The 13,966-nt window shown below is 37.8% G+C and overlaps 1 protein-coding gene and 1 long non-coding RNA gene across 6 annotated transcripts in view; both read left to right on the forward strand.

The window, feature by feature from the left end:
- The first annotated feature begins 856 nt into the window (after window positions 1-856).
- The window catches only part of mtcl3b (MTCL family member 3b), a 30,117-nt gene continuing 17,007 nt past the window's right edge, over window positions 857-13,966 (forward strand). For 2 of the 3 annotated variants that reach the window (XM_087305266.1, XM_087305265.1), the window contains exons 1-6: window positions 857-965; window positions 1,419-2,074; window positions 9,561-9,785; window positions 9,984-10,142; window positions 10,225-10,290; window positions 10,609-11,841. In XM_087305266.1, coding sequence (XP_087161392.1) covers window positions 1,445-2,074; window positions 9,561-9,785; window positions 9,984-10,142; window positions 10,225-10,290; window positions 10,609-11,841 — 2,313 coding nt within the window. In that variant the 5' untranslated portion in view covers window positions 857-965; window positions 1,419-1,444. The remainder of the gene's footprint in view (window positions 966-1,418; window positions 2,075-9,560; window positions 9,786-9,983; window positions 10,143-10,224; window positions 10,291-10,608; window positions 11,842-13,966) is intronic. The other variant, NM_001245958.2, reaches the window with a different exon arrangement.
- LOC137489148 (uncharacterized) lies at window positions 3,635-5,971 on the forward strand. 3 transcript variants are annotated; one of them, XR_015524024.1, is made up of 7 exons: window positions 3,635-3,709; window positions 3,972-4,009; window positions 4,306-4,333; window positions 4,561-4,620; window positions 4,931-5,053; window positions 5,152-5,255; window positions 5,835-5,971. It is a non-coding gene; the product is annotated as an uncharacterized LOC137489148 (long non-coding RNA). The 3 variants fall into 3 exon arrangements; XR_015524025.1 differs by lacking the exon at window positions 3,635-3,709 and adding an exon at window positions 3,776-3,883; XR_015524023.1 differs by lacking the exon at window positions 3,635-3,709 and having other exon boundaries at window positions 3,908-4,009.

The following is a 13,966-nucleotide window of genomic DNA, read 5'->3' on the forward strand; positions in this document are numbered from 1 at the left end:
GTAGTGTAATGAGTGTGTCTAAATGTGTGTGTGGATGGTTCCCAGAGATGGGTTGCGGCTGGAAGGGCATCCGCTGCATTAAAATGTGCTGGATAAGTTGGCGGTTCATTCCGCTGTGGAGACCCCGGACTAATAAAGGGACTAAGCTGACAAGAAAATGAAGAAATGAATATATACTACTGTTGAACAGTTATTGAAATCTTTAAAGTCACTGGAATAAATTATTAAATTAAATTATATACTACTGGGCGACACAGTGGTGCAATAGGTAGTTGAACAGTGTGTGTATAACCATTAACATTTCATAATTTTTTTCTGTACTTTTGCTGCTTGTTCAAAATACTCATTTAAAATGAATTGAGAACACTATTTTTAACTGGGAAGGGGGGGCGCTTAATTGCTTTATGTTCAATACACTTACATTTGTTAAAAACAATTAAGTGAACTTAAGCGATTTGTGTTGAGACAACACGCAGGAATTGTATGGAACCCAGCATTTTTTTACAGAAAGTTCTTTGCAGAGGTGCAATAAATATTTCCAAGTGGTACTTTAAATAATTGCCTTTCTGTGTCACAAACTGACTGACCTTTAGTATCTATTCGTGCATAATAGTGTGGGGGAATGACGCAATGACGCTGCATTTCTGTGTGAAACAGCAAACAGCAGCATTCAGTCTTCTACCTCCTCAGCTTTTAAAGGGGACAATACAACTGTGACTTGAAAGACAACAAAACATCAATATCATAAAAGCAAATAATGCAAATCATAAAACGCATCCTAATTTTAAACAGCAATCTTTAAATGTATTACATTATTTAGAGCAGCTCTACTACTCACACTTCCCCTCTGACGTCACCTCATGAATATTCAGCGTCTCGTGTGCATAAGCAGTGCCTGGTACTCAAAGAGATTAAGTTGACGGTCTCACTCACACTGGAGAATACATGAACAGTTCACAAAACAGGTAAGGAAACATCGCGATATTTAATGCTTTTATGACAGTAACTGCACCAAAGATGTACAGTGATCATTATACTAGTATGCTACATTTATACAGGGAGATAGCTGTCCAAACTTGTCAGATAAACAACTTACGGTAAAGCCTAATGCTGTGGGATAGATGTCAATAAACGTTTTCATGTAGAAAAAAAGCTTTAGAGAATTCTAAATTAACTTTTCACACTCCTATTTAAATGGGGTTCCCCTCTACAACAGCAGTTTCTAGTTGAATATTATTTAAAATAAATAAAGTTACATTATTTTATCTTAATAGACACAATTGTAAAGAGCTTTTGGGTGTAATAGATACAAATGCTTATATATTTACATTAATAATTCGCGTACTGTTTAAATGACTGTACTTTTACATTATTCAATTCGATATTGATCTTTATCCCCTTTGTAAATGGCACTAAAGTGTTGTTGGAGGTCTGTTATGATGACATGATGAGTTCTGCCGCAAGTGGCGCTGCGGATTTTCCACCATCATCAGCGGATGGTACCGAGGGGAGGAGGCGACCATCTCCCGGACAAACCTCCGCCAAACCGGCCTTAAACCCCCGCGGCAGCCGCTCCGCATCATCCACTGCGTCAAAGCCAGGAGCAAAATCCACTAAAGGACGTGAAGGAGAGCAGGACACGCGTGTGGTGAAGCTGAGGGGTGCGGCAGCTGTTCGTGGTGCTGAAACTGAGGCGATTTTGGAAACCGAGGAGCGGATTGACCGCGCTCCGCCACCGGACACCCGCCGCGCGCTGCGTTTTCCGTGCGTAAAAAGAGACTCGTCTGCGGAGAAACTCGACGGAGCGCCCGGTGGCGTGAGGGGGGGACAGGCCGCTGCGGGAGGAGAGTACGTGGGCTGCGGACCGGCCTTCTGGGGCGGAGGCTGTTTGCAGTCAGAGCTCATCCAATATCACATTAACAAGCGCTTGAGGAAAAGCGGTAGGATGCAGCGGCAGACACCGGGAGAGACGCAACCGGGATCGGGAGCGCAGGCCGAAGAGGTTATGACACAGCAGGATGAAGCCCTGCAGGAGGAGATCGAAAGGCTGGAGGACGAAAACGACGAGCTTAAGGTTTGAAAGCCATGCCGTTATTGTGTAACAGGATTATTTTGGATATAATTGCAAACTGTATAAAACGTCGTCATTGTGGGGAAAAGATAGATAGATAGATACACTGTAAAAAATTTCCAGGTTTTCACAACAAGTTACTGTAATTTTTCACAGTAAATTACATTAGTATCCCTTCACAGTATTTAACTGAAAAATTCACAGTAATATGTTGTATTCATAATTTTATTGAGAAATTACGGCAGGTAGCATGATTACAGCAAATTACTGTGAAAAGGGCTATATCTTTTGCACGTTAGTTATAGAAATTCAAACCTTTTTTAATTCAACGTAGAAATTAATACAAATGAACTTTTAACAGATAATAACAGAATGTTATAGCCCCCAAAACGATTTGGTTACCAACATCTTTTTGGTTGTACTGCACCTTTATTTAATTTTATACAGTTAACATAGAATAGGAAATAATATTTAATGAACATAACTGTGTGCTTAGCCAAAACATAATCAACTGGAATAAAAAGTAATTAATTAATGAAACCAAAGACTGTTAAACAGCCAACAATTATTTCAATGTCAGGGTAAATGTCTGCTTTAGACGGTTTCATGAGTATTGGGCACCTGTCATCGCCTGGAGGTCACTAATCTTTAATTTAGAATTAAATATATATATATATATATATATATATATATATATATATATATATATATATATATATATATATATATATATATATATATATATATATATAAATTTATTTATATAAATAAACCACAGATTAGAGTTTTAACCAACTACATTCTAGCATGAAAAACAGTTAAAACATCATTTTCGGACGCATATAGAGCCATCGAAGACGGGGCAATTGTCCCAATGTCTAGCCTGAAGACAGGCGCCTCTCGGCGGATACATGAGTAATGAGCGCCGTTACCGCCTGGAGGTCATAGATCTCCGCTACCGGCAAAACACACTTAAAATTACACACAATCTTTACTAACAATCCACAGATTTGAGTTTTGAAGAACTACATTCTCGCATGAAAAAGTGTTAAAACTTTATTTCATTACATATTACAAGCAATATTTATAATATTATGTGCCTTCTCATCCACCATTACAGCTTAATGCAGCTTGGTGCAAAATGAATCCTGGGAGGAAAAAATAATAATTCTCAATTAATACACTCCAAACGAACTTTATTCTTATTGTTGAAATCAGATATATGTAATATTTTGAATGGCGAAGAAAATAATTGACTTTATATTTCAATCAATATATTACTTTTGCACTGCTTCGGTTCAGGACTCGTGTGACATTGAATCAGATTCAGAAATTTTATCAGACGTGTTCATGAGCTCATAGTCATCAACAAGCAATTCGTGTACAAGCAGTACACGAACCAAGCAATATGATGAAATATTAATGAATTATATGTTTGCGTCTTACAATATTATACAAAACGGAATCGTTTTCAGGCGAATTCGACTCTTTACTGTTCACTTAAAGGAGCCGAATTCAACTCTTTACTGTTCATTTAAAGGAGCCGATTCATTTAACAGAACTGACTCGACTCAACCGCAAACAAGCGCCATCACCAAAGACAACTCGTCAACTCTTCACCCAACGGATTCATCCTAGGTAAGTGTTAAAATATGGCTTTTGTCCGTTAAATGTGTATTTCTGTATAGTGCATGTCATTTAGCAGGAATTTACCGAGTACTTCAGTTGTACTCGCACGTACAGGGTTTAAGCGCGCCTTTTTTTAAAACAAGAAATTAACGACGCCAGATGGTGATTGTAGTGTTTTCTGAGGTATTAGCATAACGTTAACGTTAGTTCCTGAAAAAAGAAAGGGAATTTTCTTTAATTAACTTCTTGTTAACTGCATTTTCTGTTTCAGTACAAGACTGAAGTAAAGGTGAAATGACTAAAGTTAAGGTAAGCTCTGGCCTTCACTTAAGTTAACGTTACGGTTAGTCACCATCATGTAAGTTACGTTAATTTTTTTCACTGTAACGTTAACGTTAAGTTAGTTAAATAAACTCATTATGAAACAAGTCTTAACTGTTTTATTAAATGAGGCTTATAATACAATTCAGTTGTATTCTTTTAAACTAACACTAACACAGTACATATTGTATATTTCTCACTGGTGTTAATGCAGTGCTAACATTTACTAATGAGAACTAATTGTATATTGTCACTAACTGTAGATTTTATTTTTTGGTGTTCAGGTGTACCTGATAATAGCTGAAGTGTGAGGTGAGTGTAAATTCTGAGCACACAAATATAACCTAAATTCATTATCACAATCTAAACCTATATATATATATATATATATATATATATATATATATATATATATATATATATATATATATATAGAGAGAGAGAGAGAGAGAGAGAGAGAGAGAGAGAGAGAGAGTATGTGTGTGCGTGTGTTAGGTTGAGTCTTATTCTAATCTTATTATATTCATATTTTTTTGCAGCCACAGCCATTGATGTTGAAACACTGATGCTACCAATCAACCCTCGCTTGATTATTAAAGGTAATGTTGATGCCTTCCTCATTTTATTAGATTTTTAAATGTCAGGTTTTTTACAGATTTGTTGTGAGCAGTTTCTTGTACAAACTCTTTTTCTTCTTCCAGAAGTTCCACCAGTACCTCCAGTAGTAGTAAATATTAGACAAAGATTTTTTTAAACTATAGTTTTTATTTTTATTAGCAATTTTACTGGGCATGTGTGTTTGTTTGCTTGGTTTTCAATAGGCAGAGCATGGAATGTCAACTTTGTTTCTACAAAAAAATGTAATTATTCACAAACACCTCTAATTTAGTCCTTCTTTACCCCTTTTAGTCTTATTCCTTGGACTCGGAGGGTCGAGTGGTCATGGGACCTCACCTGGATTTCACAACTGACTTTGGATCTGGTCTGAAACTGAAGTATGCTGAAGATGCCTTTTGCACTCTGGAATTTAAGGTAATGTCAACAATAAATATTGTAACTGAGGGCTTGTTTTGGGGGGGTTAAACAAGGAATGTATAGGAGCACAAGTCATGACTCCCCTTGTTATAAAGGGCCGTGTTGCAGACACAATTTGCTTGTCTGTGCTGGAGACCAGAGGGGAAGCTGTCTTTAAAAGGATGGGGCTCTTATACCATATGTGAAGTTACCTATTCAGGTGAGTGGATTACATGCAAGTCATTGCAAATGCATAAATAGTGGGAATTTTTTACTGGGCAGCACAAATTAAGTGAAACTCAAAAAACGTTGAAAAATATTTGGAATATTTGCAAAAAACTTGATTGAAATGAATACAACACAAGTGCTGTATCACTTCAATCAAGTTTTTTTTTGCAAAATTTTCCTAATATTCAAATCATGAAAAATTAGCTTGATGCAAGAAACATCCTGCTAGTATTCAAGAGCAAGTACTGTGATGCATGTGTTAACTTTGCAATAAGTGTGAACCCAGCATTAGATTATAGTCTGTAAACAAAAGGTGTAAATCAAATCAACTGTTTTAAAATGCTCTGCCTAGGTCATTAAAACCACTATTTGTTGTTGGACTGTTCTTGATTGTGTGTTTGTGATGGAAATGTTTTTCAGATGTTTTTGTTTAAATGATTGCAGTTTGACTGAGCTACAGTATTGTCAGCATGTTCAAACTGAGCTAACAGTAATTTTGCTCTGTAGTGCAGCAGTAGTGTCCCAGTAGTGTTGTACGAAGCTAACTGTTTGTCTGCTCTTTTGCTTATAGGTTCTTTTTGGGAACCAGTTTGGAGATGGAAGACAGACAAAGTCAAAGAAGCAGAGAAGACACATCAACCAGCAAGTGTGTACAATGATCAGGAAAATTATTGACCTTGAATAGACGACTGCCTAATTTAGCAAGAAGTTTTGTCTCTCTCTCTCTCATGTGTGTGTATATATATATATATATATATATATATATATATATATATATATATATATATATATATATAAAATGAGAGAGAGAGCGCACTCTGAAGCACTGCTTTTTATATGTATGCTACATATGATGTCAGATTTTTTTGTTCTTATGTTCTTATAGTATTTTTTGAGGCTTCACCTTCACCTTTTGAAAGTTTTCTAAATGTTTACACAGATGTCATTAAGCTGTTAAATAAATCTGTAAAATGTATGTGTGTTTGTTTTTATTTTGATTTTAGAGTCTTTTCAGATCACCCAATAATGAAGATTCTGTCGTCATTTACGCATCCTCAGGTTGTTTGGACACAAAGAGGAATATTTGATATTTTTATTCCTGTGTTTAACAAAAAAAAAACGTTTTTAACAGAGCTGGAACAACCTGAGGGTGAGTAAATCAAGATAGAATTTTCATTTTTGTGTGACCTAAAATTGCTTTTAAATTTTACAGCACCAAACTGTTAAATTACAGTAATCCGGGATATAACTGTAACTTTACAGTTAAATCAGGTATTTAAACTGCAACCTACTGCTAAATCACAGTAATCGTTTTGCAAATTCACAGTAAAATATAGTTAATTCTACAAGATAATACTGTGAAATTACAGTAACGGACTTTATTATCTACTGTAAAGTTACAATATATGGTTGTAATTTCACAATAATTTTATGTGACAAAACCACAGTAAATTACTGTGAACTACCTCACAATAATTTACTGTGAATTTACATACAGTAATTTACTGTGAAAGTAATGCAATTATTAGCCAGTAATTTACTGTGAATTTAAGGTCAAATTTTTTACAGTGTAGATAGATAGACAGACAGACAGACAGACAGACAGACAGACAGACAGACAGATAGACGGTTGGATGGATGGATGGAGGCAGACATAGATCAATAGATAAATAGACAAATAGAAAGATAAACAGACAGACAGACAGACAGACAGACAGACAGACAGACAGATAGATAGATAGATAGATAGATAGATAGATAGATATAAACAGACAGACAGACAAATAAATATATTGATTAACCGATAGACAGACAGAAACAGATTGATAGACAGAAAAATACACTGAAAGATAAAAAAAAATAAAGTAACTGCCAGCCATCCATACAGACAGACAGACAGACAGAGGCAGACAGATTAATAGATACATAGACAAATAGAAAGATAAATAGACATACAGACAGACAGCTGGATGGATGGATCGATGGATGGATCGATAGAGGGATGGATGAAGGGAGACATAGATAAATAGACAAATAGAAAAATAAACAGACAGACAGACAGACTAACAAACCTGTCACCTGTAAAGAGGTTTGATAATAATACTCTGATGTCATCATTATCTCAAAATATTTTGACTGAAAGATGCTCATGTGACTTTCATAAAAAAATGCTTCCTTCTGAAATTGCTCATAACCATACTAGAAATAAAATATTGTAACAATTTAGTTCCTGTTGGAGCACAAAGCATACTACAGTTATGAAAATGGCCTTGGTATATGCAAAATACGCCCTCAAGAGTTTGGCAAACACTCGTTACATGTTATTTGTGGAATATTGCGCTGTTTATTAAAACAATATGGAAATGTATTTTCTTCTTAGAGCTGCAATAATTGTAGAGCAGAAAGCTAAAAAAAAATAAGCTTTTAATAACATTTTATTTTTATAAGGGATTTTTTTTATATGGACTTAAAATATAATAACAATATGTTCTGGTATTTATTGTGATAACAATATTAATAATGACAATCATTTATATGCATCGTCAAGAGACAAAAAAGTCCCGAACCTAAATGTATACGTTTTCATATATTTTTTAATAAAAAAAAAAATACACCAAATGTTTTCAACCTTGCTCCTGCATGCCTATTATCCTGCTGAGCTTAGCATCAACCATAAACAAACACCCTCACCCTGAAACAGCTAATCAAGCTTTTCAGGATCATATAAAATACACAAGCAGATGTGCTGAAGCTGGTTGGAAATACACTTTGCAGGGCAGAGGGCCTCCAGCAGCAGATCTCAAGATGTTGGTGTTGTGATCACACACTCTAATGTTATTTCTGTTTAATACCTACTAGACTCTAGGGGCGCCATCACACATAAACAACATACTGTATTTGCATTACAGAGGAAAAGAAGTGATGGAAGAAAGATGATAAATTGTTCAAACATGAGGACAATAAACAAATGCGTGTGGCAATATATAGATTATTTGTGTTCAAGTAGTCCCAAGTATTTTAATAAGACTTGGGACCGGCCACTTTATTAGGTACACCTGACTAGTACCGGGATAAACCCCCTTTTGCCTTCAGAACTGTCTTAAACCTTCGTGGCATAGATTCAACAAGGTACTGGAAATATTCCTCAGAGATTTTGGCCCATAATGACATGATAGCATTACGTAGTTGCTGCAGATTTGCCGGCTGCACATCCATGATGTGAATCTCCCGTTTCACCACATCCAAAGGTGCTCTATTGGAGGCCATTTGAGTACAGTGAACTGATTGTCATGTTCAAGAAACCAGTCTGAGATGATTTGTGCTTTATGACATGGTGAGTTATCCTGCTGAAAGTAGCTATCAGAAGATGGTACAACTGTCATAAAGGAATGGACGTGGTCAGCAACAATACTCAGGTAGGATGTCGCGTTGACACAATGCTCAATTGGTACTAATCGGCCCCAAGTTGTCCAAGAAAATATCCCCCACACCATTGCACCAGCAGCCTGAACTGTTGATGAGGCAGGAAGGATCCATGCTTTCATGTTGTTGATGCCAAATTCTGACCCCACCATTCGAATGTTGCAGCAGGCATGTGATTGGCTGATTAGACATTTGTGTTAATGAGCAGTACCTAATGGCCGGTGAATGTATATTTATAATGGAAATCTAATTGATCTAGCCTCTATCGGTGTATTGAATACTGTAAAATGTTGATTTCTTCTTCATTCTGAGATTTAAAACCACATTGGGTTTCAAAAAAACATAGTTTTGTGTATTTTCAGTACTCGAGTGATTATATACTATAAAGTCGTGCTACTGTAATTGTTTAACTTAATTTCCAGACACTAAGTCCATTAGCAACAGAAGACATACAACAACAGAACAATACAAACCAAACAATATAGATTAAAAAAGACGTGCAATGCTTCCTCAAAGGTGACTGATAACACACATCATTTTTAATGGTCTACAGAACAAACAATCCATACAATGGCTTGCCTAATTAACCTAGTTAACCTTGTTAAGCCTTTAATTGTTACTTTAAGCTAAGTACTATATCTAGAAAGTTCTTAACAATTATTAAAACTATTATGTTTAGAAAAGTGTTAAACATCTTTCTATTAAACAAAAATTGGGGGAAAAAATAGGGGAGCTAATAATTCACAAGGGCAAATAATTCTTTCTTCAACTGTACACCAGTATAATGCAAAACAATAAGATATCACTAACCCCTCCACCCATCCACCCACCCATCTTTTATTCTTATTAATAAGCATGCTCTGGTTTTTCATAGAGCACGATTGAAGAGATGCGGACGGAGATGGAGGAGATGCGCGACACCTTCTACGAGGAAGACACGTGTCAGCTAGATGAAATGCGGCGTGAGCTGGAAAGAGCGAATAAGAACTGTCGCATCCTTCAGTATCGACTCCGCAAAGCAGAGCGTAAACGACTACGCTATGCGCAGACCGGAGAAATCGACGAGGACCTCCTGAGGAGCTTAGAACAAGATTTAAAGGCAAGTACCCATGTTTTTATCTGGCATTCAGAGATAGTTCATGATTAATTATCCGTCCCCCAGGGAATTTACATTTAATTACTAACTTGTCATTTATCCAAAAGCATCAGTGCATTTATTACAGTCTCCCCCGAGTAACCTAAGGTTAAGTGTTTTTCTCAAGAGAACAACAATGATATTTATGATATTTAACCACAGGTTGCCAAAGATGTTTCTGTGAGACTCCACCATGAGCTGGAAAACGTGGAGGAGAAACGAACAAAGACTGAAGATGAAAACGAAAGGCTGAGACAGAAACTTATCGAGGTGGAAGTCACCAAACAGGCCCTGCAACTTGAGCTAGATAAGGCCAAAGAGGTAGGGGGGATACAAATGCATCTAAATATGCTTTAATATAACTATATATATGTATACATAGATATATGTCTGTTGTATCCAGTCTCAGAAACGAAGAGGAAGCAAAGATGCACAAAAGCCTGAGAGGAAGACCCAGACTCCTACAGAGGTAAGAACAATGCAATAACGTTGATCAGTATGTGGTCGTTTGTTTTAAGCGATTAAAAAGTGATGAAGTTTCAAGGTTATGCCATTATTTGGAAAGATATATAAAGTATTAAAACAAAATTTCAACCAACAAAAATTGTATTCACCCAAAAATAACAATTCACTCACCCTTGTTTGAAACCTGTTGCAAAGAATAATGGAAACCTGTAACCAATGACTTTCATGGTATTCGTTACAGGTTTCTGTGCATAAATATTGACCTTTTAAATGTCTATTAAATGTCTCTGAATCTAACATCCACATACCTTCAACACAACAGGAGGACAGTGAGGACCTGAAATGCCAGCTGGCCTTCATTAAAGAGGAGGCTACCTTAATGAGAAAGAAAATGGCAAAAATCGACAAGGAAAAGGACCGCCTGGAGCAAGAACTTCAGAAGTATCGATCCTTCTATGGGGATTTGGATAGCCCTCATCCAAAGGGGGAAGCTGGTGGTCCACCCACTACAAGGGAATCAGAACTGAAACTCCGCTTGCGGCTGGTGGAAGAAGAGGCCAACATCCTTGGACGAAAAATTGTGGAACTGGAGGTCGAGAACCGTGGTCTGAGAGCAGAATTGGATGATCTTCGTGGGGATGAATCCTCTAATGGGGGCTTGTCCGGTGCGGAAGGAGGAATAGGGCGCGAACAGGGTTCAGAGCTGTCGGAGCTGAGGCAACAACTGCAGTTGGTGGAGGATGAGGCCGAACTTCTGAGGAGGAACCTCGCGGATGTAGAGGAACAGAATAAGAGAGTGACAAGTGAGCTGAATAAATTGCGCTTTAAAGAGGGTACAAGGCATGCTTCAGGTAGTAATGCAACAGGTTCCAATAATGGTGGAGGAGACAGCTCCAAATCTGAGGCCTTGCAGGAGGAGCTGAAGGCGGCAAGGAAGCAGATCAATGAACTGAGCGGGAAAGTGATGCAACTACAATATGAGAACCGTGTGCTGCTTTCTAACATGCAACGATATGACCTAGCATCTCATCTAGCCGTGACGCCACGTGACAGTGATGCAGAAAGTGATGGTGGTCCTGCAATCGGAGGACGTAGAGGAAGTGATGATGACTCTTCCTCATCTCGCCTCCCTCCCCATCGAAAACGCGAGGGTCCAGTTGGAGGAGAAAGTGACTCGGAGGAGGTCCGCAATGCTCGGTGCCTCACGCCAACTCGTTCGCTTTATTCTCCTGAATCTGCCCGCCTCCTCTCACGCTCCATACGGGACAGGCAACAGATGATTGACATCCGTGCTGAGGCAGAGCGATTGGGACGGACCATTGACCGTCTTATAGCCGACACTAGTAACATCATCGCAGAGGCTCGGGTCTTTGTGGCTAACGGCGATCTTTTTGGTCGTATGGAAGATGAGGATGATGGTGGTCGGATCAGAGAGCATGAGCTACTCTTCCGCATCAACTCTCAAATGAAGACCTTCAGGAAGGAGCTCCAAGGGTTTATAGACCGGCTGGAAGTCCCAAAACCTGAGGAAAGAGATTCAGAAGAACCATTATCTGTGAGTCTGGCAAGAATCTGTGTGTCTATGTGAAGAATATGTATTGTTTGTGTGCAAAAATTAATGGTACGCTTTAAAGCCGGTGTCCTGACATTCTATTCTACCCATCAGATTACGCTAGCAACACTTTATTTAAATGGTTCTGAGGTAGGGGTTATTGATTAGGTAGGTTAGGGCAATATTACAGCTTCATATCGCACTACTCCAAATTGACTAATATTTACACTGGTAGCAAATCTGATGAGTAGCATATTGCGTCATCAAAATGTGCTACCTACTTTTTGAATGGGAGGCAGAACAATCTGACAAGGTAGGACAAATCGTCAGAACACCGGGTTGTCCAGAATTGTTTCTGCAGGACCACTGTTTAACAGAAATTAGCTCAAAACCTAATTACCGAAACAGCTAATCAAGTACTTCTTCACACACTTCACAAGGTTTACTCTTAAAAAAAGAGTATCTTTATAGACATCAGTGGTTCCAAGAACCTTTAACATACAAATAATTTTTCCATTCCACAAAAGGGTCTTTCTAGTAGTAAAAAACTATATAATTTATCCCCACAAAAATGGTTCTCTTCAGAGCTATTTTCCGAAAGTTCTTTGGGAAACCAAGTGTGATGCTTCTTTGGTGTCACTATTGCAACATTAAATTTTTTTGACCATTGGAGTCAAAATTTGGATGACATTGGTCCTTCTGGAGCAGGATTGGGCACTTCTGCTTCATAAAATAAAACTTTGGTGGAAAGCTCCTAAAGCACAGGCTCCCAACCCATTTCAGCAGGTATTTAGGCCCAACCTGGATCAAATGCACCTACCTGTCACTTTCTAGCAATTCTGAAGACATTGATTAGCATGTTAAGGTGTTTGATTAGTGTTGGAGCAAAATTCTACAATAAGTGCCACGGTCACACTAGAGTTTGGGTACTTCTGTTGAATGGCGTTGTGAAAAGGGCTGGGATTAAGTAAGATGATTAAACATTAAAAAATCTGGTCCCTATTTTAAATTTCTGTCCAGAGTGGTCATGTTTTGATCGTTGATTGGTCTCACGCAATCACGTGATTTGATTTTGCAGGTCAGAGTTCACCAAGCTAGAACTTTCCAACACAGCGAACTTGGGCTGGAACAATGAATGGATTAAATCGATTAAAATCGATTACTACAAGCGTTGGCAACAAATTTCATAATCGACTTAATGTGTCGCGCGACATGGGGACGTTTGATTATTAAAAACAAAACAAAACAAAAAAACAGTTTAGTGGCAGTAAAGAGCAGAGTGAAAGCACTCTGCCTCTCTCGCGCACTGATACAGAGTTTGGTGCCTCATAGACAGGGTTGAAGAGGAAGAGAGTTCAACAGCTGGGTGCATCACTAAAGAATCCTACTTTTGTTCCGTTTTGAAGTGAGGACCGTAAAGTTCCTGGTGCTGATGTTTTACTTGTTATCCAGCTTGACAAGCAAGACCAGTTAGTGTTAGCTTACAGCGGCAACTTAAAAATTTAAACTCAAGACGTGTCATATTATCACAATTATGCAGTGTTTATGTTTTAGACATGTAAATATACACAACTACTAGCAGAACAGTACATTTAGAGTTTGTAAAACACACCAGGGAGTCTAACAATCCATTCAAATATAATTTGCAGATGTGATTCATTCATATCAGACAAATGCGCAAGCTTTTTTGAATAAGGGGTTGAAAATGAATGCTCTTCTTGTTTGTTTGGTTTTTTTATCCGATTCATCAATTAATCGAAGAAATTATCAACCGATTAATCGATTATTAAAATAATCGTTAATTGCAGCCCTACAGCGGACTGCAAAACTTGTCACATGAGCTTGCGTTTCCGGTTCTTTGCGTTCACATGCGTATGAATGGAAGTCTATTGGGCGAAAAGTGCAGTGTGACCGGGGCTAAAGTGGACCACTGTCCTAAAGAAGTTTAAGAAAGAAGTCTCAAACACAATTACTTGAGGGCTACAGGTCTACACAATTTTTCTCCAACCCTAACTAAACACACCGGATCCAGCTAATCAGGGTTTCATGATTACTAGACTTTATTCAAAGGTGGCCCTATACCCTTAAATAATGCACTATTCGAGGGAGCATCCATGTGTAGTGGCGT

Source organism: Danio rerio, chromosome 23 (assembly GCF_052040795.2).
Source record: "Danio rerio strain M-AB ecotype USA chromosome 23, GRCz13ab, whole genome shotgun sequence".
NCBI lineage: Eukaryota > Metazoa > Chordata > Actinopteri > Cypriniformes > Danionidae > Danio > Danio rerio.